This window comes from Perognathus longimembris, chromosome 19, assembly GCF_023159225.1.
Source record: "Perognathus longimembris pacificus isolate PPM17 chromosome 19, ASM2315922v1, whole genome shotgun sequence".
Taxonomy (NCBI): Eukaryota; Metazoa; Chordata; class Mammalia; order Rodentia; family Heteromyidae; genus Perognathus; species Perognathus longimembris.
The window spans coordinates 20,137,701-20,160,103 of record NC_063179.1 but is presented as its reverse complement, the minus strand read 5'-3'; the positions used below and the strand labels follow the sequence as shown (position 1 = coordinate 20,160,103).

At 35.1% G+C, this 22,403-nt stretch overlaps 1 protein-coding gene across 2 annotated transcripts in view; it reads left to right on the top strand.

Annotated features, from left to right (window-relative positions):
* Lmbrd2 (LMBR1 domain containing 2) overlaps positions 1 to 21,901 on the top strand; it is a 44,052-nt gene extending 22,151 nt beyond the window's left edge. For both annotated transcript variants that reach the window (XM_048368502.1, XM_048368503.1), the window contains exons 7-18: positions 2,642 to 2,716; positions 4,307 to 4,420; positions 4,927 to 5,110; positions 7,980 to 8,161; positions 8,898 to 9,031; positions 11,548 to 11,653; positions 12,071 to 12,168; positions 15,295 to 15,398; positions 17,059 to 17,105; positions 19,793 to 19,898; positions 20,837 to 20,963; positions 21,835 to 21,901. In XM_048368502.1, coding sequence (XP_048224459.1) covers positions 2,642 to 2,716; positions 4,307 to 4,420; positions 4,927 to 5,110; positions 7,980 to 8,161; positions 8,898 to 9,031; positions 11,548 to 11,653; positions 12,071 to 12,168; positions 15,295 to 15,398; positions 17,059 to 17,105; positions 19,793 to 19,898; positions 20,837 to 20,963; positions 21,835 to 21,895 — 1,338 coding nt within the window. In that variant the 3' untranslated portion in view covers positions 21,896 to 21,901. The remainder of the gene's footprint in view (positions 1 to 2,641; positions 2,717 to 4,306; positions 4,421 to 4,926; positions 5,111 to 7,979; positions 8,162 to 8,897; positions 9,032 to 11,547; positions 11,654 to 12,070; positions 12,169 to 15,294; positions 15,399 to 17,058; positions 17,106 to 19,792; positions 19,899 to 20,836; positions 20,964 to 21,834) is intronic.
* The last annotated feature ends 502 nt before the right edge of the window (positions 21,902 to 22,403 follow it).

Here is a 22,403-nt window from a genome sequence, read left to right as displayed (position 1 = left end):
TAGTGCTTCCTTTGGGGGCATGCTGCCCCGAGTTGTTGGAGGGTGCTTGTGCCCTCTGGCAAGTCTGCTGTGGGGGGGGCGGTATGCGTGGACCCCAGCAGGTTCAAGTGTCTGGGCGCAGGTTGGTGTCCACAGACTCTGCGCCTCCACTGTGAGGGGGGGGTGTGTTCAAGCCCAGGTGTCCCTGCTGGGCTGGTATTGCACACCAACAAGCCTGTGACTGTTTTTCAAAAAGTCCGCGCGGACCAGGGCGCCTCAGGTGGTGTTCCAAGGCCTACCAGTCCCCAGGCCCCTGCTGGGGGAGGGCGGGGCTAGTGCGGCCAGGTTCAGGCTCCCAAGCTTAGGCTTTGGGGGATGTCTGTCTAAGGTGTTTCCCGGTCACTTTGTTGGGTGCTGCTCTGCCTCTGCTAGCTCCCGTGTCCTCCCAGAGGCTGTAGGGTCTTAGACTAGCCGCAAGATATGGGGCTCCTTTGTTCCCTCCGGGTAGGGAGGGGGAGGGAGGGAGTTCTAGCTTCTTTGTAGGGTTTGGGTCTCTGCTAGAGCTGGTCTCCCATGGGGGGGGGGGCAATGGGGAACTTACTGGTCCTGGATAGTGTGTGTGTCCCGTGCTGCTATGGGCTTTTTGGGGCTGGGGTGTGGCGATCGGTCGTTTGGTGGTGGCCGTCCTGGCTCTCCCTGTCCGGCTCTCCCTGTCTGTGCCGCCCGGTTCCCCTGTTGTTGTTGTCTGTTCCCAGCCATTCAGTCCCATGCTGCCATCTGTCTCTGTCGGTCTGCGCTTCGTCTGGGGTCCGTGGAGCTCCTGCTGTCTGGATTCTGCACTCCTGGCGTGACTTTTAGGTTGTTGCTTCTCTGGTTGCTGATGGTCTGTGGTCCTGTTTACTAGCGCCAGGTTCCCTTTCCCAGCCTGGCCCTGTTTGGGTCGGGGTCGGCGGGCGTGGGGCGGGGAGCTACCCCGAAGATTTTCCAGCTCCATGCAGGTTATAGGCTCTTCTTTTTTTGTTCTTTTTTGTTTCCTGTGTTTCTCTGTTGCTTCTGGTTGTTGGGTTTGCTGGATTCTTGATGGGGTGTTGGGTGCTGGAGTTCCCAGCTCACTATTCAGTTGGAGCGAGTTGGGGTGCCTCCCTATTGTGACGGTGCCATCTTCCTCTTCCTTGGCTATAGATTTGAAGAGATTATTTCATTTTTACTCTTCATTTGAGGATGTTACTTTTTAACACAAAACCTATTGTTGAAAAAGCCTTTCATTCATGTTAGAATAAACTCAAGAGTTTCAACATGGCATATATAATAATTTGGCCTATATATAACTCTCCTTTCCTATCCTAAGCCACCACCTACCTGACTCTGGTCTCTCTGATTATTCCTGTTGTTGCTAGTGCAGAAGTAGTAATCCATTCTAGAGACTTAGCATTTTCCTAACACTACACTTGGGTTCTGTGGATTTGATAATGGTGATAATAATAACAAACAGTTACACAGACTTCTTTGCCTAATATTTTCTAAGCACTTCATATGTATCAATATACAATTGACCCTTAAATAAAGGATAGTTTAGGGGCATAAACACATTCTGCAACTGAAAAAAAATCCATGTAACTTTTGACTCTCTAACAACTAAATTGCTAATTACTGTCTATTGAAAAGCTTTTCTGATAGACAGTTGTATGTGCGTGTGCGTGTGTGTATGTGTGTAATGTATATCATAGGTATTATGTGTAGTGAAAAATATATTAGAACCAGGAGAGATCACTTTCAACTCAGTCCTTGATTGTAATTTATAAATATCTACTCACAATTTTGTCAGATGGTTTCTATGACTACAGCTCTGTATATCTGAAAGCTTTTCTCTATCCTGCAGTTAAAACATTGTTCTTAATATCCCAGTCAGTTCTCTGTTGAATCTTAGGATATGACATGCTGCTTCTTCTGCCTAGAGTAGTGGTAACTTTTATCTTTATTCATAAATATTATAGAACATTTAATTCCTTACTACTTTTAAAGATTCTCTAACCCTTTAATACTCGTTAAGTTACTTATTTAATTACCTCCTATGAGACAGCAGTTTCCATTTCATTCAAAGACTTACAATACCATCTCTCACACCACTGTCCTGTGTTGGATTATGTTGGCCCTATAGCCAGCACAGTGCTTATGTATACTGTGGTCTAAATGAACAAATGTGAATGAAACAGTCAGTTGTGACTACTATTCTTTGGAAAGGAGAGACCACCTTGTGAAATGTGTTGTTTCTTCTGACTCCTTGTGTTTCTTCATTGGTAATAAGGAGAATTCATCTTAATAAGCCAGTTGAATACTATAATCTGATTCTCTTAAACACATAATTTATTCAATTATTTTTGAAATTTTTTAATAATGTTCAACTATTGTTGTATGCATAAAGCAAATGATAAGGTAGCAAGTTTAGAAAATAATAAAAAGGATTAGGGTATAGGTATAGCAATTTAAATACCTTGTGTTTTTACTTCCTAAGAATATGTATCTGTGAAAAGAATTTCATTTCATGCTAAATAATTTAATTGAAATTAAACTTATGAGACTGAATAGTATTTAATGCATTTTCATTTGAAATGTTAATCTGCAGCAATGGAAATATTTTTATTTCTCTCACTGTTTCTAATAGGAAGTTCGTAAAGTAAATGAAAGCATCAAATATAACCACCCATTGAGAAAGTGTGTTGACACCATACTTAAAAAGGTAAATAAATTACATTTATTTTCTTTTGAAATTTATACTTACATATTACATAAATTAAAATTTCCTTAAAATCAGAAAAATATTTGAAAAGCCTCTCAAAAGTGAGCTTCCTAATGCATTTTCATGGAAATTTTAACTATAAGAAGTATACTTGGGGGCTGGGGATATAGCCTAGTGGCAAGAGTGCCTGCCTCGGATACACGAGGCCCTAGGTTTGATTCCCCAGCACCACATATACAAAAAACGGCCAGAAGCGGCACTGTGGCTCAAGTGGCAGAGTGCTAGCCTTGAGCGGGAAGAAGCTAGGGACAGTGCTCAGGCCCTGAGTCCAAGGCCCAGGACTGGCCAAAAAAAAAAAAAAAAAAGAAGTATACTTGGATTTTTTATTTTGTTACTGAAAGTTTGATGGTAATTATTGATAGTCTTTTCCATTGAAATGTGGAGATTGGAGATCGAGGTGATATTGAGTAATGTGTAGCAACTGCTATAACTGGTAGAGATCAACATTTAAGATATCATTGTTCATCATTATTAAAGTTATAGCTTCTATAAGAAATTAAACTGGAGGATGGAAATATGGCCTAGTGGTAGAGTGCTTGCCTTGCATACATGAAGCCCTGGGTTTGATTCCTCAACACCACATATATAGAAAAAGCCAGAAGTGGTGCTGTGGCTCAAGAGGTAGAGTACTAGCCTTGAACAAAAAAGAAGCCAGGGACAGAGCTCAGGCCCTGAGTCTAAGCCCCAGGACTGGTAAAAAAAAAAAAAAAAAAAAAAAGACTTAAAAAAAAAAGAAATTAAACTGGTTCCTCAGTAATGTCTTGTGCTCAGCTTCCTAATGATTTATTGATACTTTTCTTATATCACAAAATTAGCATTATGATATATGTAATGTGATTTAATAAGTAGTCACGCAGTTAGGATTTTGATACAGTGGTATTGAATTAGGGATATTCTTACCCTCCCAAAAACACTTAGTTGCAAAGTTCCCATTTGTCTTTTATGCATTCAGAGAACCATTAAAATATATTTTTACTGACCATTAGCTAAATTATTAACTGTCATTTTGGTTAAAATGATAGGTTTCTAAACATTTCATATGTGCTACTTTTTGAGACCTATTCAAGGGGATTAACTTTCTTGCCCAAGTTCATGTAATAAATGACTAGTAGTATGGCAGATAATCCAAATTGTATATGTATATCTCTTATTATGCTTTTCAGAAATTATGAATATTGTGTCTTTATTTTTTAGCTAGGAAAGTAATTGACAGTGTTATCAAGTTTCTAATAATAATCATCCTCTCAAATACAAATTACTTCCTACAGATAAGTTTCCTGCCTTTAGCAATGCTCAGCTAGAATATCTGAGCATAAAAACTAATATTAATAGAGGCAAAAATAAAACTCAATTCATCCTTTAAAACATATTCCTAAAAAATATTAGCAAATAAAACTCCACTTAGAGATACCAAGAGGAAGACGTTTTTGATAAGATTAGAAATAGAAATGCTGGAGTGACAGATTTTTAATAAAAATAATTTCTATCATGTATTTTAAATTTTTTATAAAATCTGGTTGTTTCTTTTAGTGTCCTACAGAGTATCAAGAAAAAATGGGTAGGAACATGGATGATTATGAAGATTTTGATGAAAAGCGCAATACCTACCCAAGTGAAAAAAGCCTAGTGAAACTACATAAACAGGTAACATTAGTTATTAATTAGAGCTATTTTACTTACAGCTAAGTGATTTCAATTAGATTTAGAATTCTTGCTCACAAAAAGGAATTTTGCATGAATCTTAAACTATTGTTCTTTTTTACTCGTCCCCCACCCCTCCCCGACCCTTGTGGTAGTACTAGGACTTGAATTTAGGGCCTACTCTCACTCAGCTTTTTCATTCAATGCTGGCACTCTGCTTGAGCTACTTCTTTAGGCCCTAAAACATCTTTTGATCCTATTATTGTTATTCTTTGAAATGTATTAACTTTAACTTGCTGGATCAGGCTACTCTTGACAATTGGAAATGAGGAATTTTAACTATTACATTGAACCTAAGCATTACATCCTTTAAATACATTAATAACCTTGGCCCATCCAGTAAATACCCACTAGCACCATTCCACGAAGACACAAACACAGATTAACTAAAAACGTTCCCTAGCATTAAAAGGACCCACTGTTGGATCACACTCCTTTCTCTTTTGTAGGTGATTTATTCAGTGCAGAGGCACCGTCGGACTCAAGTGCAATGGCAAATTCTTTTGGAACAAGCATTTTACCTGGAGGATGTAGCAAAAAATGAAACTAGTGCCACTCATCAGTTTGTTCACACATTTCAATCCCCAGAGCCAGAAAATCGGTTTATCCAGTATTTGTATAATCCTACAGTTGGTATGTAATTCAGTATAAATTTCAACCTTTAACCATTTGTTCTTCCAGAAAAAATACTACCTTTTACCACTGCAAAACTGAAGTGTCCTTGTATTATTTGGTTTATGCAATGTGGTAGATAATATTGTATATCTGATAAGCTTTCCCTTAGATAACTTTTATTTGTCATAGAGCATATCTATCAGTCTCTACTGCTAGCTTAAATAATTAAACTTCTATATAAAATATATGCAGTATATCAATCTTATTTTATATATGCATTTATACTTATAGTTGTAAGCAATTTTTTATTACAGGGTTGAGTCTTCTTTAGGCTTCACATACTATTAAATATTCTTTTAAGATGTTCTATTTAGTTTCTACACTGATGACTCTTATTTATAAAGCCTACACTCTGTACTATAACCTACATAACCTACACTCTGTACTATAACCTCATTTATTTAAGCTGTTATATTAACTTGATGCTTTTTTGAGTGTTTGGTCTTCAGTGTAGAAACTTAAAAGCCAGGACAAATATGCCAGAAAACTTCTTGAAGAATTTTTTTTCTAGTTAAATTTAGCAATGATTCAATATATATAAATGCTATGTATAGTTGAGTGTTTAGTGCACATAAATTAAGAGAGACAAAAATCCCTGTTCTGTGGAGTAAAACAGTCAGTAAACAAATGACACTATAAAGAAGGATGTTAAATAGATAGTAATAGAATTTTATGATGGGAATGTAAATTAGTAAGCCATTAGTGTAGTGAACCATGGGTCAAGGAGTGTTAGGGGTAGAAAAGAGAGAAACTCCAAGTCCAGGGCAATCTGACTTTAGAGATTATGTTAATTAAGAACAGCAGAAAAGACCTGAAGTTGCCAGTGAGCTAGGAGGAATACCCAGTCATCTGAAAATAAAGGTGTGTAAAGTACCCGCCCCCATGCTGCAGAATAGTCATATTGTGAATACTACTTGACCATTCGATTTCAGAGAAATAAGATGGGGAAGGGTTAGCCTTATTGGAATATATAAGTAAGAAAAACAATTGAAGCCCATGGGAGTTTTTCCTTACAGAAAGAAATAAAGAAAAGGAACACTGGTGTAGAATTGGGGGTAAGGTATGAAAAAAAATATAGAAGGTAATATGTGCCTGACATTACAAAGAAAGGATAGTTCATGCAGTAGTCGAGAATTATGGGAAAGTGTTTATGAGTAGTAAGAGGTGATGTGACATAGCAGTGAGGAGAGTGGTATTACATTACAGGTAGGGCATAGATGTATCTTAAGTACTGAAAAGATGTAATGGTGGAAATGGGAAATTTTCTTATCCTTTTGGCTTCCTCAGAAAAATGCTGAGAATAAATATAGGGAAGGAATTTTTTCCAAGGCAAAATAGTTGCCCATGAAACATTGGAGAATTATAGCAAAAAGAAGCAAAAAGCTGGGCTACTGGCATGGCTCATATGGTAGAACACTAGCTAAAGAAGCAAAACTGAGCAAGGAAAGTACAGCAAGGGCCAAGATCTTGAGTTCCAATTCCATTACTGGCCAAAAGAGAAAAAAAAGAATGTAAAGGGAAAACAGACCCTAAAGTTGTATGTTTCTCATCTCCAGAGTACATCTGCATGCATGTAGCCTCAAAGTAGCCAGGGAGTTAGATTTAACCAGAGTATAGTTTAGTTAAGAATGGATGGCAAAGCAAGAAAGAGCCAAGGAACTGGGATATTGGAGAGAGGATATTCTCAAAAGTCTGTAGTTTGAGGTGGGTAAGGATTAAGGACATCAGGTTGTTTGATAATGTTAAGAGGGCATAGGATAAATGTTTAATTGGTCCAAGTAACATCAATAGTCAGAATATAGACGAATGTACCACTTGGAGGTGAGGATGATGAGATTACTTTATATGGAACAATTGAAGTTTTTGGCAATTGGAGGTTTAGGGAAGATCTAGAATGAGTAATTGAGGTAGAGAGGAGGACAAGATCATTAAAGCAGAGGATAGGAAGGGAAGGCATAAGAGAGCAACTTGTTGAAAGGTTTACCTACATGGATATTTAAAACACCAGGAATTATGCTGAGGGTAGAGTTAAAATGTCTTACAATAAACCAGGAGCTCATTTTTCAGTGCTCAAAATAGAAATAAAGTTTTGTTTGGGGGTATATCTCAATGAAAGATAACTTGCCTAGCATGCATGAGGCCCTCAGTTCAAGCCCCTGCATCACATGTATGTTCAAATATTATAAATTCATACTTAACAAAATCAGAATCTCACAAAATATTCTTATATACATAGGTTTTATCTTTGTCTTTGAATATTTTTCACCTTAATAATTTAGAATTGTATCCAGATATGATGCCTCTTTGCCTTTAAGTGTTTTAGTGTATATTCTCTAAAAACAGATGTTTTCTTAACTATGACTATCAAAATTAGGAAATTAGTATTGGTGTTACACTATTACTTACAGTCCTTATCTATATTTTGTCCAATTACCCCAGTGATATTCTTTGAAAAAAATTCCTAGACCTTCTCAGCCTTCTTAATCTGATGTATAATTTATAACATATTTTTGGAGAACACAAGCCAGTTTTTTGATGAATGTCTCTGAATTTGAGTACAGTATGTCCTCATTATTAGATACAGGTTATAAATCTCTTACAGAAATACCATAGCAATAATGTCGGATTCTCAGTGAATCATGGAAAGAAGCACATGAACTATCCATTTATTCCATTTCTGGTGATTGTTTAGCAAAGATGATGTCAGTTGATATCTCTACTATAAAGTGTAATTATTTGTTGTAATTATCTGTTGGCTATTTTGAAACGGTGAAAATGTCTTGTTACTCTTAGTTTTCTTAATTGTATATGTTTTTTAATCTTCCAGAGTGGTACTGGGAATGTCTTTTGAGGCCATGGTTTTATAGGATACTTGCTGTGGTGTTATCCATCTTCTCTGTGATTGTTGTGTGGTCAGAGTGCACATTCTTTAGCACTACTCCTGTCTTATCCCTGTTTGCAGTCTTCATACAACTGGCAGAAAAAACATACAATTATATTTATATTGAGGTCAGTTTATTTTCTTTCTATCCTAAATATATGTCAGTCCATAGTATGATACTTAGCTGTGATAGCTTTTCTCATATATTTCTTCTAGTAATAATAAGTAGTGATGGTTCCAACAGTGTTGTTATTCAGACTTCCAGAAATGTTTCATTAATTTACTATAAATATTAAGAACTATAATTGAAGAGTGGTGAAAAGGTACAAGACAGCACAAAATTATTTTTTGAGAATACTTAGATTCTCTTATGTCAATAAGGTCATCACTTATAGTCTGCATGTGAAGAGTTGACAAGGAAAATGGAAAGGAACTTATTTGGGGAAGTAGATTTGACACATTTGGATCTAGACTATTGAACTGGCATAAAATATAGATTTTTTTTCAAAATTTCATTTTTAAGGTTATTTGTTATCCTCAAGTAGTTGTACAAACATGTTTCAAGTTAATATTTATATGTGCAATGCATCTTGATCAGTATTACTTCTTCATTATTCTCCTTCCATCTTTCCCAATATCACCTACCTTCTAAAATTTCCTGGTTGCCGTTCACATAATATTATGACTATATTTTCCCACTATTTCTCTCTCCATTCATCCTCTCTATCCCTATTAGTTCCCATTTTTCTTAGATAAGACTTAAACATTCCAAATTAACTAAAAATGAAAGGTACAGCTTATATGAGTATGTAAAATAGTGAAGTCCTTTGGTCTTCAACTTTATTTTTTGTTGTTCTCTTCCAGATTGCTTGCTTCCTTTCCATCTTCTTTCTAAGCATCTGTGTTTATTCTACTGTATTCAGAATTCGTGTGTTTAACTATTACTACTTGGCTTCTCATCACCAGACTGATGCATACAGTCTTCTTTTCAGTGGCATGTAAGTAGCATTCACTTTAAAAACAAGAGATATATCACCCTTGAATGTATTATTGATACTTCTTATTTCTTGTTCATGGATGTTGCACTAACATGAGTATTTCTGTAAGGTAGTTGGTTTAAATATTAATATTAAGTGTTTGTTGATTACCAACCAGATTTTGCTTAAGGCTTAGAGTTGCATTAGGTGTGCTAAATTATGAGAAAGAAAAAAAAACATAAACTGAACTTACCAATTAGAAATTTAAAATATAGGTAAGTAAAGAATATAAGCAATTGAGTTTAGAGACAAAATCAGACCTAGAGAGTGTTCTGAAAGTCAGTAGTCTCATCTGAATTGAAAAAGACTGATAAAAACAACAGGAACAATTTTTATTGTGGAATTTAGAGAGAATTGAGTGAGATGGCTGTAGCTTTGGCTAGATTGCACCATCTATTATAACTTATGATTGAATTAGTCTTATTTGGTGTCTTTAAGGGCTGTAGTCAGTGAAGTTCATAGAAGGATTGACATAGAAGCAGTGTGTGTATATGTGCATGTGTGTGTGCATGTGCATGTCTGTACATGCCAGTATTGAGGTATGTAGTATTGAAGCATGAACACAGGGCCTTGTGCTCAGCTGGCTTGCTCACAGTTGTCTGTCTACCACTTGAGTCTAGATCCGAGCTGTTGTTGTTCTACCAGGCTGCCTTTGAACTGTGATCCTTCAGGTGTAGAAATATAGGTGTAAGCCACTAGTATCCAGCTTGGAAGCATCTTTAAAACTTCGTTTTACACATAATTATGGACTATAATAGTTGCTGTAACATATCGTATAATAGTTGCCGTAACAAAGTGTCTGACACAAACAGTTTACGAGAAGAGAGATTTATTTTGACACACACTTTCAGAAGTTTCAGTTCATAATTGTTTGGTCCCATTGCTTTTGGCATGTCAGAGCACAGAAGATCACCTCATGGCAGACAGGAAACACAGGCACATGCACACATAGACACACACACACACACACACACACACACACACACTCACACAATGAGACTAGGTACATGTTTCCATATCCTTTTCCTTATGACCTACTTTCTGTAGCTAAACCCCACCTCCTAAAGTTTCTGCCACCTCCCAAAATAGCACCACCAGATGGAGACCATGCCTTTACCATAGTGAGGAACATTTCATATTTAAGCCATAACATGAGTTTATAGGAAGTTGCAGATTACTAGAGTCCTATATAACCTTTGACAGCCTCCTCTAATGACGGTATTATCTTCTATTTCTCCTTCTCTTTCTTCTATAGTGAATTTGAACTTATGACCTCATGTTTATTAGGCAGGTACTCTAACACTTGAGTCACACTGGTAGCCCTTTGATTGCTTTAGTTTTTATTTATTTATTTATTTATTTATTTATTTATTTATTTATTTATTTATTTATTTATTTTTGGCCAGTCCTGGGGCTTGGACTCAGGGCCTGAGCACTGTCCCTGGCTTCTTTTTGCTCAAGGCTAGCACTCTGCCACTTGAGCCACAGTGCCACTTCTGGCCGTTTTTTTCTGTATATGTGGTGCTGGGGAATTGAACCCAGGGCCTCATGTATATGAGGCAAGCACTCTTGCCACTAGGCCATATCCCCAACCCCTTTAACTTTTATTTTGATTATAGTTCTGCAGGCCTGGATCATAATCAATTTATCTATGCTTCCACAGTAGTTGGGATGACAGGCACATGCCACCATGTAAGTTTTTATTGGTTAAGACTGGGTTTTAGGGATATTTTACCTGGGTTGACATTAAGGCTCAATCCTCGTGGTGTCTGCTCCTAAGTAGCTAGTATTAGATAAGTGAGCCACTATACCTAGCTACAAATAATTTTTAATACCTGTGGACAATATCAAAATTAGAAAATTTACCTTGGAACATCATTGTTAAACACACTACAGACCATATCACATTTTTTTGAACCCTACAGCCAATGTTACCATCAAGGTATGTTGTGTTAGCATGAAAGAATGTTCTCATATTACCTCTTAATGGTTGCATCCTTACATCCTTACTCCTTTTATTGGGACAATACTAAACCCTTCTTTGTAGTTGTACCTGTCTGAATGATACCCTTTGCTATCATTACTTCAAAATTTTCACTACAGTTCCTCATGAGGATGCTAGTGTACTTCTCATACTGTAAGACAGTTGTACAGATGGTGAAGTCAAAGGAGGTATACGTAGGTCTGTCTGTACGTCAGCGATAAAGCCGTAGCACATACCATCAAAGCAGGAAGCCTGAGGATGCAGTTCTGCCATGCAAAGACCAATATTTTTGAGGGAAATGTACTTAACAGGATTTTCAGAATGTTTCCAAGGGAAGAGAAATTCACATTAAAAATGATATATATGTATACATCTATGGCAAATAAATTATAGCTATGATGATATGAAATAATTTTAATACATTTCACTATAACTTAAGATACATTTTACTGTATTATCTTTAATATTTTGGTCTTTTTAATGTCTACTGCAGGTTGTTTTGCCGTTTGACTCCTCCATTATGTCTTAATTTCTTGGGTTTGACCCATATGGATTCGTCTATCTCTCATCAGAATACTCAGCCAACTGCTTATACATCTGTAAGTATGGTCAGAAAATGGATTTCTTTAATTTCATTATATGAGATGTTGATTTTGTGAAATTTCTTTAAAACTAGTATAAAAGTTTTAAGCATTAATGGATTCTTTTTAATAACTACAACTAAAACAATTATATGTGTAATTACTAATGACTGAATTAAAGTTCCTTTATGTCTTATAAAAAAGTTTTTTTAGTTTATGTAGGTTGTCTTGCTGGATAGTATCCATTATCTATAGTGGTATTAGCTTTTGTACTTATAGTCTTTGCTTTTGAATGATATTTATAAAACATTTGTTTTCCTTAGTAGAAAACCTTGATAGAAAAGAAGTTTTTTCTGTTATAAGCAAATTTTCTGATGAAAGGGATTAAAAATATAAATCTATGTTTATTTAACTTACTTTTTTCTTGCTCTTCAGATTATGGGTTCCATGAAAGTTTTATCCTTTATTGCAGATGGATTCTATATATATTACCCTATGTTGGTGGTAATCCTCTGCATTGCTACTTATTTTAGGTAAGAAGCTTATATAATAGCATTTTTTCCTCATGTTTAGTTGTATCTAGATATTCTTTTTGCTTAAAAATCTTTTAGGTATTTACTGGTTCTGTTTTGTTTTATTGTGGCTTTGGGGAAGGAGCTGTTTGAAGAGACTACTTGACTGATGAGGTCATATTCTTTCTCTAATAAAATTTTAAAGTAGAGTTATTCTTTGACATTATTTAGACCTTAAAGTCATATAATTACAGAATATTAACAACCAAGTCTTACCTGTGATAATGATTGGCTCTGTAGCTTTGTAAAACTCTTTCATTCCTGTATTCTCTTACATGGAATTCTGTCTGTGGGGTTTCTCCATAATATCACTGCGTTTCTAGATGCTTCAGATCCTGACCAGCACAAAGGGTCATCAGGGGAATAGTTATAATCAAGACATACATGTAGGGTTGGAGAAGTCACCTCCTCTTACTTTTGGAAGTACATGGACTGCTCTTTTTATGGCATTAGAGAAGGTAGTTGAATTTTTGCAGAAGTAAGATTCAAAATGAGTTAAAGGATAGGTTTGTTTGGCTTCTAGAATCAGTTTGCTTTTCTAAGGAAACTTTTATCGATTTACTTTTAAATTTTATCAATTTACTTGTTATTGCAAGTGAAATGTACTAATATTAGGGTAATTAGAAAACAGAGTTTTCTAAAGAACTTGCCTCAATTTTTAAAATACTTTTGTTTTAATTTCTGATACTTAAAAAGCTAGAAGACTATAATAAAAATAATCCTGCTAGACAAGCACCAGTGGGTCACATCAAAGATCCTAATTACTTAGGAATATGAGGTCCTGAGGCTGCCTGGGTAGAAAAATCTATGATATCACATCTCCAAAATAACCAGCAAAACAGCATGACTGAAAGTGTGGCTCAGTTAGTGGAACATGGGCTAAGCAAGCAAGCCAAGCAAGTACATGGCCCCCTTAGTTTGAACCCTAGTGCCACCAAAAAATAAAATAGTATTATTAATATGAACTGACAGAAAAACTAATATTTTGAATTTTTCCTTTAAGGTAGAAAAGATAATAACAGACTTGTTCTGCGAAAATGATGTATTAAAAGAAGAGAGTAAGCATACATTGTACATAAAAAACTAAGTTTTGATTATATACTTACTCATATTAAGAATTTCTATAAGTTTTATGGCACTCTAAAAGCTTATAAAATATAAATTATGTCTTTCCATGTTAGTAGTTATGTTGGCAATATTAGCACTTGAGATAAAATCTTAGTACTTATGGTATTATGGTTTACAATACTTTCTCATTTAAAAGGATAGTTATAAAAAGGAAGAGTGGAGGAAGGGAAGGAGGAAGGGAGAAAGGGGGAGGAGAGAGGAAAAAGGAAAAGAGAAGGAAAATTGGAGGTACAGAAAAAAAGGATGGGCAGAAGGAGAAATAGAGGAAAAGAGGGAGGGAAGGAAAGATAGAAAAGGGAGAAAGAAAGAACGAAACAAGAAAATAGGAGGGAAGGGAAGAGAATGGATAAGAAAGGAAGGAAAGGGAGAGAAAAAGAAAGGAGTAGAGGAGGGAAGAAGGGAGAGGAGAGGTGAAAGAAAGGAAAGGAGAAAAGAGGAAGGAAGGAGGGAAGGGAAAAAGGAAAAAAATTCAAGCATTAATTAATATAAACTTCAAATGCCATTTTATCTTTGAGGAAAAAGGTCATGTTCCTCAATTTTCAAATTAGATATCCTCTTTTATAAGTATGCGAAGCAATGTCTTAGTAACATTTCAGTGGTAGTTTAGCTTTATGTGTACATTATCATTGGCCATGATGTCATGTTTCATTTGGCATGTTAGCCTAATTCCTACATTAGAAGCAACACAGCTATATCTATAGTTAAGACTTAATCTTAGCTGCCTAGGTAAGATATAGTTGTTTCTTGATACTTTACAGAAAAAAAACTTTCCCATACCAGTACTAGTATTTATCCTGGTATATATTGTTCCTACAAGGATATAATTATAATAAAGGAATGTTTGGAGTCACAAAATTAACATGATTATCTACCTGAAACTTCACATTCACTCAGTGGTAATTCATGTAAAACATTCTTTTTATATAAAACAAGCATATATTTTCTGAATCAGCCAGATATTTACCTATTTTTAATGGAAACTGGACATCTTCACTTCAGTTGCCTTTCTGTTTTCTCTTTTTCACACACACAATTTTTCATTCACCCCTTCCTTTATTGTTGCCTCTCTCTACATGTTTGTACACAGGTTTCTACCATTAGAAGTACATCAATGAAAAAGTTTAAGAACTAAGTACAATAACGAGAACTGTGATTTAAAAAAAAATCTTGGCCTTAAATCTCTAATCTATAATTCATTAAGGTATCTTTAGGAAGCTGTTTAACCCCTGAACTTGTTTGCTTATCTATAGGTAATATTTGGGGGGGGCATAGTAATAATTGAATAGAATATCGATGACTATCTGATGCATAGTAGAATATTAACCAATTAATGCTGCTTAATCACCTCATTCTTCCTTATCTGCTTATTCCTTATCAGAATAGTCTTTTCCTGTACAACAATCAGATTTAAAGTAAATAGCAAATCAAGTGGGAATTAATAGCCATGGTTGAGATATTGTGATCAATTTATTGTATATAATCAAAAGCTATTAAAACTGACTAGTCCTTAGGGAAAAAAACAAAACATGAAAATAAATTCATATAATAAAGACTTTCTAAACCAGAATATCCCACATTTAAAATACTAAATTTATAGTAATAAACTGCTGTTTGAATATAAAAAAGAACAGATTATTTTTGTAATATAGTGATTATATAATAGTATAATCCTGATATAATTGTTTCTGAAGATATACTTACTGATAGCTTGATCTTGTTTACTTGCATAAGAAAATCTGGATGTAATCCGTATCCTAATGTGTAAAATACTAGGAAAAAGTTTCTTAGATAGGGAAATAGTACTTCTTGGAGAATGATAGGATATAACACTATGTAACTTGCCATGATATCTAATCATGTACCATAGGTTTCTTTATGGGTGGCAATACTCAATAATAATTTCTCTAAAGATTTGCATCAGGAAACAGTGCTTATCTTTTGAAAACCTGCTTTTTTTAGTTTAGGAACTCGCTGCTTGAATCTGCTTGGTTTCCAGCAGTTCATGGGAGATAATGACATGACATCAGACTTAGTTGATGAAGGAAAGGAATTAATCAGACGAGGTAAGAATTGTCTTTTAAAATAATTGAAGAGAAAATATGAAGTGCTAAGACTTAAAGTACAAAATTAATGTTTGAATAATTTACAAATGACTTTTCATCTGTCTTAAGGTATTATAAAGTTATACAGTGCTTTTAGCCCAAAATATACATTTAGCTTTCTTAGAAGAGTGAAAATGAAAATAACAAAAATAATTAAAAACATCTATAAGAAATTTTGTAGCATAATTATTAGGTCTATAACTAATGCCCATTTATAGTTTGTGTTCATCAGCTTTCTGTTTCTGTTACTAAACATTTGAGATAAACAACTTACAAGAAGGAAATGCTGATTTTGACTCATAATTCTAAAGGTTTAGTCTATGGTCAAATGGTCCCTCTGCTTTTGGACCTGTGTCAATACAGTTTGGTGATGAGCCCTGGGATAGAGGAAACCAGGTCTCAAGGAAATCAGGAAGCAAAGAAATACACAGGAAGGATTGGGATCTAAGTATTTCCTTCAAGAGCATGACAAAGTGACCTACCTTCCTTCCACTAGCTCTATCCCCTAAAGGCTACCTCATCTTCAAATAGTGCTATGTGCCCATGACCAAGACTTTAGCATGTATATCTTTGGAGGACATTTAGGATCCAAACTGTAAAAGAGTTGTTTCCATATTTGTGTCAAAACATAGCTGCCAGTTTCTATACAACTGTAAATGCAAAGCTCATTAATTTAAAGAATCATCAGTTTGATACTGCATGCTAGATGATTCAAACCAGGACTATTTTCTTTAGAATGTGATGATCATTGATGTGAGAATTTGATTGCTATTAGAGTATATAATATTCTCCTAGAATCTAATCACAATGGTGAATATATTAAACTTACCTATACTCAAGTGATAGTATTATAGTGATAGAAATCTTATCTGTGGGCATTGGTCTACCAATGGTGAAGGTAGTGTCTAATTGATAAATGGTTCTATGGTTTAATGGTTGCATTAATTAGACTTCACCTGACCTAATAACATGATCCAAGATTCTCACAAATAAGAATGATAAATTGGAAGCGTGTCCTAAGATGTGTGGAGATATCCTAAACATTGAGTATATAACCTGAACAGATTAATAAGGGAAAAGACTATATACAAAGAAGGCCTGATCTTAGTTTAGAAGAAAGGGTGAAAGAGAATAGAGAATACAGAGAAACAACTTTCAGGTCACTGTGAAGAATAATTTTTTCTTTTCTTTTTTTTTTGCCAGTCCTGGGCCTTGGACTCAGGGCCTGAGCACTGTTCCTGGCTTCTTTTTGCTCAAGGCTATAGCACTCTGCCACTTGAGTCACAGCGCCACTTCTGGCCATTTTCTGTATATGTAGTGCTGGATAATCGAAACCAGGGCTTCATGTATACGAGGCAAGCGCTCTTGCCACTAGGCTATATCCCCAGCCCGAAGAATAATTTTTTCTTTCACTAAATTTATTTAGACAAGACTACAAATTCCACCTCTAACCAAAACAGAGAAGACATTTCCTTCCATCTGTTCTAACATTAAACTATTACCTTTAATTTTGTAGTAATTTAAAAGAACTTTTGATTCCATTCTGATAACTTTACATCAGTTACCCTATAGCTAATTAATTCCTATTATCTGAAATTTGAGGCCACTTTTCTGTCTTTAGAGAAGAGAAAAAGGCAAAGACAAGAAGAAGGTGAAAATCGAAGAAGAGTAAGTACAGTATTTTGTTAAATTGATGTAACCAGAAATTAGTGTGAACTATGGAAATCTTACTGACTTGGAATAATTGGTTGAAGATAGAAAAGCAGTGGGAAAAATGTCACAGAATTTATTTATTTATTTATTTGTTTATTTATTTATTTATTTTGGCCAGTCCTGGGCCTTGGACTCAGGGCCTGAGCACTGTCCCTGGCTTCTTCCCGCTCAAGGCTAGCACTCCGCCACTTGAGCCACAGCGCCGCTTCTGGCCGTTTTCTGTATATGTGGTGCTGGGGAATCGAACCTAGGGCCTCGTGTATCCGAGGCAGGCACTCTTGCCACTAGGCTATATCCCCAGCCCACAGAATTTATTTTTAAAGAGAGACAATTTTAATACTTTCACATACACGTGCTAAATGTTCTTTCAAATTTGCTTAGAAAGCTTCTAGTAAAAATTACTTGATTTGTGTCAACTATCAGTTTCTTGCCTAAAGGATGTAAACATTTATTAAATGAGTGAAAAACAGTCTTGCTGTTAAAGTGATTTTGATTGTTTTAAGTGATTTTTCTTTTTTATAGTGTGGTATTTTATTTTCCTCCTTAATTTCTCTTTAGTACTCCATTTCCTGAGGCAAACTAACTTTCCCATTGTAGGTTAAAATAGAAAGAAACAGAAAAACTACCCATATTTACCAAACACTTCTAGCACCTGGGTATATTTATACTGATGAAATAGACTAAAAGGAGACTTGCTCTCTATCTTTATGTATCATGGTGTTAAAGTCGTGCTCTTTATTTCAGGCATAACTGGAGTCAAAGAACAGAAATTCCTAAAATAGATTTTACTTCTTTGTTGATGTTGTTCTGTTTGTCTTATTCTTTCGGCCCCTTTAATTTATTTGTTTTATTTTGTGCTGGTCGTGGGGCTTGAACTCAAGGTCTTCAGCACCATTTCTAGCTTTTCAGTAGTTAATTGGAGATAAGAGTTTCATGGACTTTTCTGTTTGGGCTGACTTTGAACTATGATCTTCATTTCAGCCCCTGCCTAGCTAGGATTGCAAGTGTGAGCAAGTCACCGATGCATGGCTTCCTTTTTCTTATTTTATTAGCATTAAATAAATTGTACAAAGAGGGTTTCATTGTTATAGTGCTATACATGTACATAGTGTACTTTGGCCAAATTCTTCTCAGTTACTCTTTCCTATCTTCCCTTCCTTTCAAACACATTATTCTATTTTCATACATGCATATAAAGTATTTTGTGAAGATTCCCCTCCTCTTCACCCTCTTACCCTCCCCATTCTTGCTGATTCCCACACCTAAACAAAAGCCATTTCACCCATACACTTTCCTTTTTATCTCTAGATTTAGATAACATATAAAAGGGAAAATGTAAAATTTGTCTTACTCTGGCTTATGTTGCTTAATGTGATAGTCTCCATTTTTATCCATTTTTCTTTAAATGATATAGTTCCATTCCTTTTGGCTAGCATATTTTCTATACCCATTCAGTAGTTTATGGACACCTAGGCTGATCCCATAGTTTGCCTATTGTGAATAGTTTTTTACTTTCACAGTTTATTAAAATTGCAATAGACTGCTTACACATAGAAAAATGAGTCCTTGCACTGCCTGAAAGGTGGAGCTGGGTGACTTTAAAATAGTTTCAATTTAATAAATGATTTTACTGTGTTCATAGTAGCACCATCTGAGTCATCATTTTGTTATGCTTTTGTACAACTTTGATTTTGCTGTCATGAATAAGTTTTTGCTTATAGTTTAAGTGAAATAAAATTTTATTAACATCTTATTAATCATTATGATTTCCATAACTTATGTCATTAAGAGAAACATTATCATTTTTAAATTTTAGAGTAATGCATTATAATAAGAGCTAGCAAAATATCTATAAGTGTCTTTATTAAAAATCAGAGCTGATAGGGTAAGAAATGATGCCACACACCTATAATCCCAGCTACTCAGAAAGCAGAGGTCATTATGGTCCTGGTTCAAGGCCAGCAGGGGTAAAAAAGCTAGGCAAACTATCATATGCATATTATTATATTTACCTGAAGGCATAGGCAGCATGGTCAAATGTTTAGTCCTGAGTCAAACTGCAAGACCCTGTCCTAAAAATAACTAAAATATGAAAGGCATGGCTCAAATGGTGGAGCACTTGTATAGAAAGCACAAAGCCCTGAGTTCAAATCCCAGTACTACCAATAAAATAAAGCAAAATAAAACCTAAGCGTATACAGGCTAGTTTTAACAAAAAACATAAAGGCATATAATTGGCCTGTTGTTTCTTAGTTCCATTATGACAATTATAATGATTTCTAATTTTGTTGTGTTTTTCTTTCTGCCAACTTGGAGCTTGAACGCAGGGCCTAGCTCTGTTCCTGAGCCTCTGTGCTCAAGACTAGCTCTCTACCACTTGAGCCACAGCACCACTTCTGGCTTTTTCTGAGTAGTTTATTGGAGATAAGAGTCTCAAAGACTTTCCTGCCCAGGCTGGCTTTGAACCATGAACCTCAGATTTCAGCCTTCTGAGTAGCTAGGATTATAGGCATGAGCTACTATCTGACTTCCTAATGGATTTTGTAATAGCTAATATTTATATTATACTGTGTGTATAGAATGTTGCCAGTGGTTAATTATTCTGTTCTTTTGTTACATATTTATTTGTGTTTCTTTTCTAGGAATGGAAAGAACGATATGGACATAATAGAGAAGATTCTACCAGAAATAGAAATGTTCATCCTGATCCCAAAGAGTCCAATTTCTCAGATAGTAATACCAATTGGTGTAAGTAGTTTGTTTTCTAGCTTGCTTCGAAAGTATTTTCTTATGTTTGCTCACATAGATAATGAGAGGATATCAATTTAGATATCTTTTATAGTCACAAACAAAATATGAAGTTTACTATGAAGCCAACTGACATTTCACTTAATAAGGAATAACTTCACTATTATGCCACAGTTAAGTATTAATTTTGATTCAAAATAGTTTTTATGCCTTAATGTTTTGGGAAGAAGGCTGGGAATATGGCCTAGTGGCAAGAGTGCTTGCCTCATATACATGAAGCCCTGGGTTCAATTCCCCAGCACCACATATATAGAAAACGGCCAGAAGTGGTGCTGTGGTTCAAGTAACAGAGTGCTAGCCTTGAGCAAAGAGAAGCCAGGTACAGTGCTCAGGTGCTGAGTCCAAGGCCCAGGACTGGAAAAAAAAAAAAAAAAGTTTTGGGAGGAGAACTCAGAGTTTCAGGTTTGCTAGCCAGACCCTCTACCACTTGAGCTGTACTTCTAGCCCCTTTTGTATTGGTGATTTTTCAAGGTAGAGTCATTTTATGCCCAGAATGGCTTTTGCTATAATCCTCCAATGTGTGCTTCCCTGTGTGATGGGGATGACAGGCATGCACTACTATATTGAGTCATTGTGCTCTCCCCATAGCTGGGATTACAGGTATGTACCACATTACTCAGCCATTGGTTGAAATAGTGTCTCTCAAATTTCTTCTTACTCAGGCTGGCCTGATACCATTCTACCTCCTCAGTAGCTAAGATTACAAGCTTGAGCCACTGTGCCTGCCTTTTCAATTTATTTTAAATAACTACCATGTAGTTATCATTTCTTATTTGTTATAATAAAAATTTGGATCATTTTGAATCTTGATTTTTTTCTTTCTTTGAATTCATAAATTAAAAGGCAATAATAGATATTTGTTTTCTTCTGTTAATCAGCCTCCAAGTATACCAGAGCTAATAACAGGACTGAAAGGGACCGAATAGAACTTCTTCAAGATGCAGAACCTTTGGATTTTAATGCAGAAACATTCACTGATGATCCTCTTGAATCTGAATCAGGAAGGTAAGTTCCAAATGGCTGAAATTTTATTGCTATACTAACCTGACAAGGTTGAAAAACAACTGATAATTAACTATAAGGAAAATGTTCAACTGGGGGTGTAGCCCAGTGGTAGCATACTGGACTATGTGAGACTCTGGTTATATTCCCAGTTTCACGACTACTAAAAATACATTAAATGACTTTTGACATCTTTTCTTGCCCTCCATTTTTTTTTATTTTTGAAAAACTGTAACACTCAAATAGTGGGAATTGAAATTGGTATCTTCATGCAACACTAGTGTTATAAATAAGAAAAAAGAGTTGAATATAAGTCTCATTTATAAAATTGATTTAATTTAGCAATAGCTGCATAATTATGTCTCGATATCAGACACAGTCTAAGTACTTTAACAATATTTTATTTGTGGTTGAAATCCAATTGTTTTTAAATCCAGAGGTTTAGCAACTTACCTAAGGACAGCTTATAAATCATAATTCAGAAAACTCTAGTACTCAAATGTCAGAGACTGTGTCTTTTAGAACTGTCCCATGGGAAAATAAAAGCAAGTGTCACATACATCAAGATGTTTAATGTGTTATTGTCTATAAGGAGCAAAACTCAAGAATATTCTATTTATATTTGGTAATTAAGAGTATTTATTAAACTAACAATCTCCTGGAGGTATCTTATATCTTTCCACTTTAAAAAAATTCTTCACTTTGTCATACATGTATTCTAGGCTCTCTCTCATGGGTTGATTTACAATTAAGTAAATAAGTTTTTACTTTCAGCTATTGAATTGACTTTTTTACTAAAGCAAGAATATATTGTTTTCTTTTTTCCTTTATTATGTTTGATGATTCAGATAATTTCTTTATGTTCATCTTTTAGGTATCAGTGTGGTGGTCGATATCTCTCAATGTCTTCCAGTGTAATATTTGAAGATATCTAAAATCAGGAAAAAAATGATGGAACAACTAATCTAGGTCAACACATCATCAGTTCAGGCTCTATGAACATTTGTGTGCTCCCAAATTTCCTGTGTACTCTTGGTAAAAAGTGTCAGGAAAACAAAATGGCACTGATAAATAATTACATCTTAGTAATAATAGGTTGCTTAGTTCATTGAATTGAATATCATCTTTGCTAATAGGATGTGTTACATACCATTCTCTAAGTATCTGCCTTAGAAGTACAGTTCCAGTGGAAAGGTTTGACTCATGATAAAGACCAATGTTTGTTGAAAGTGTGAAATTGAGTTTGTTTCAGATTAATTATTTTTGAGGAGGCAAAGGTTCAAGGAAGCCATATGTCACACTAAGTAATATGCATTTTTGTAATTATGATTTACATTTTGCTGTTCCTAAAATGTAGGTTCAACTTGTACTTCCTAAGGAAACAAATGAAAGAAGACCTCAGATAATATTGATATTCACAAAACCAATGTCTTAAAAGAAGTC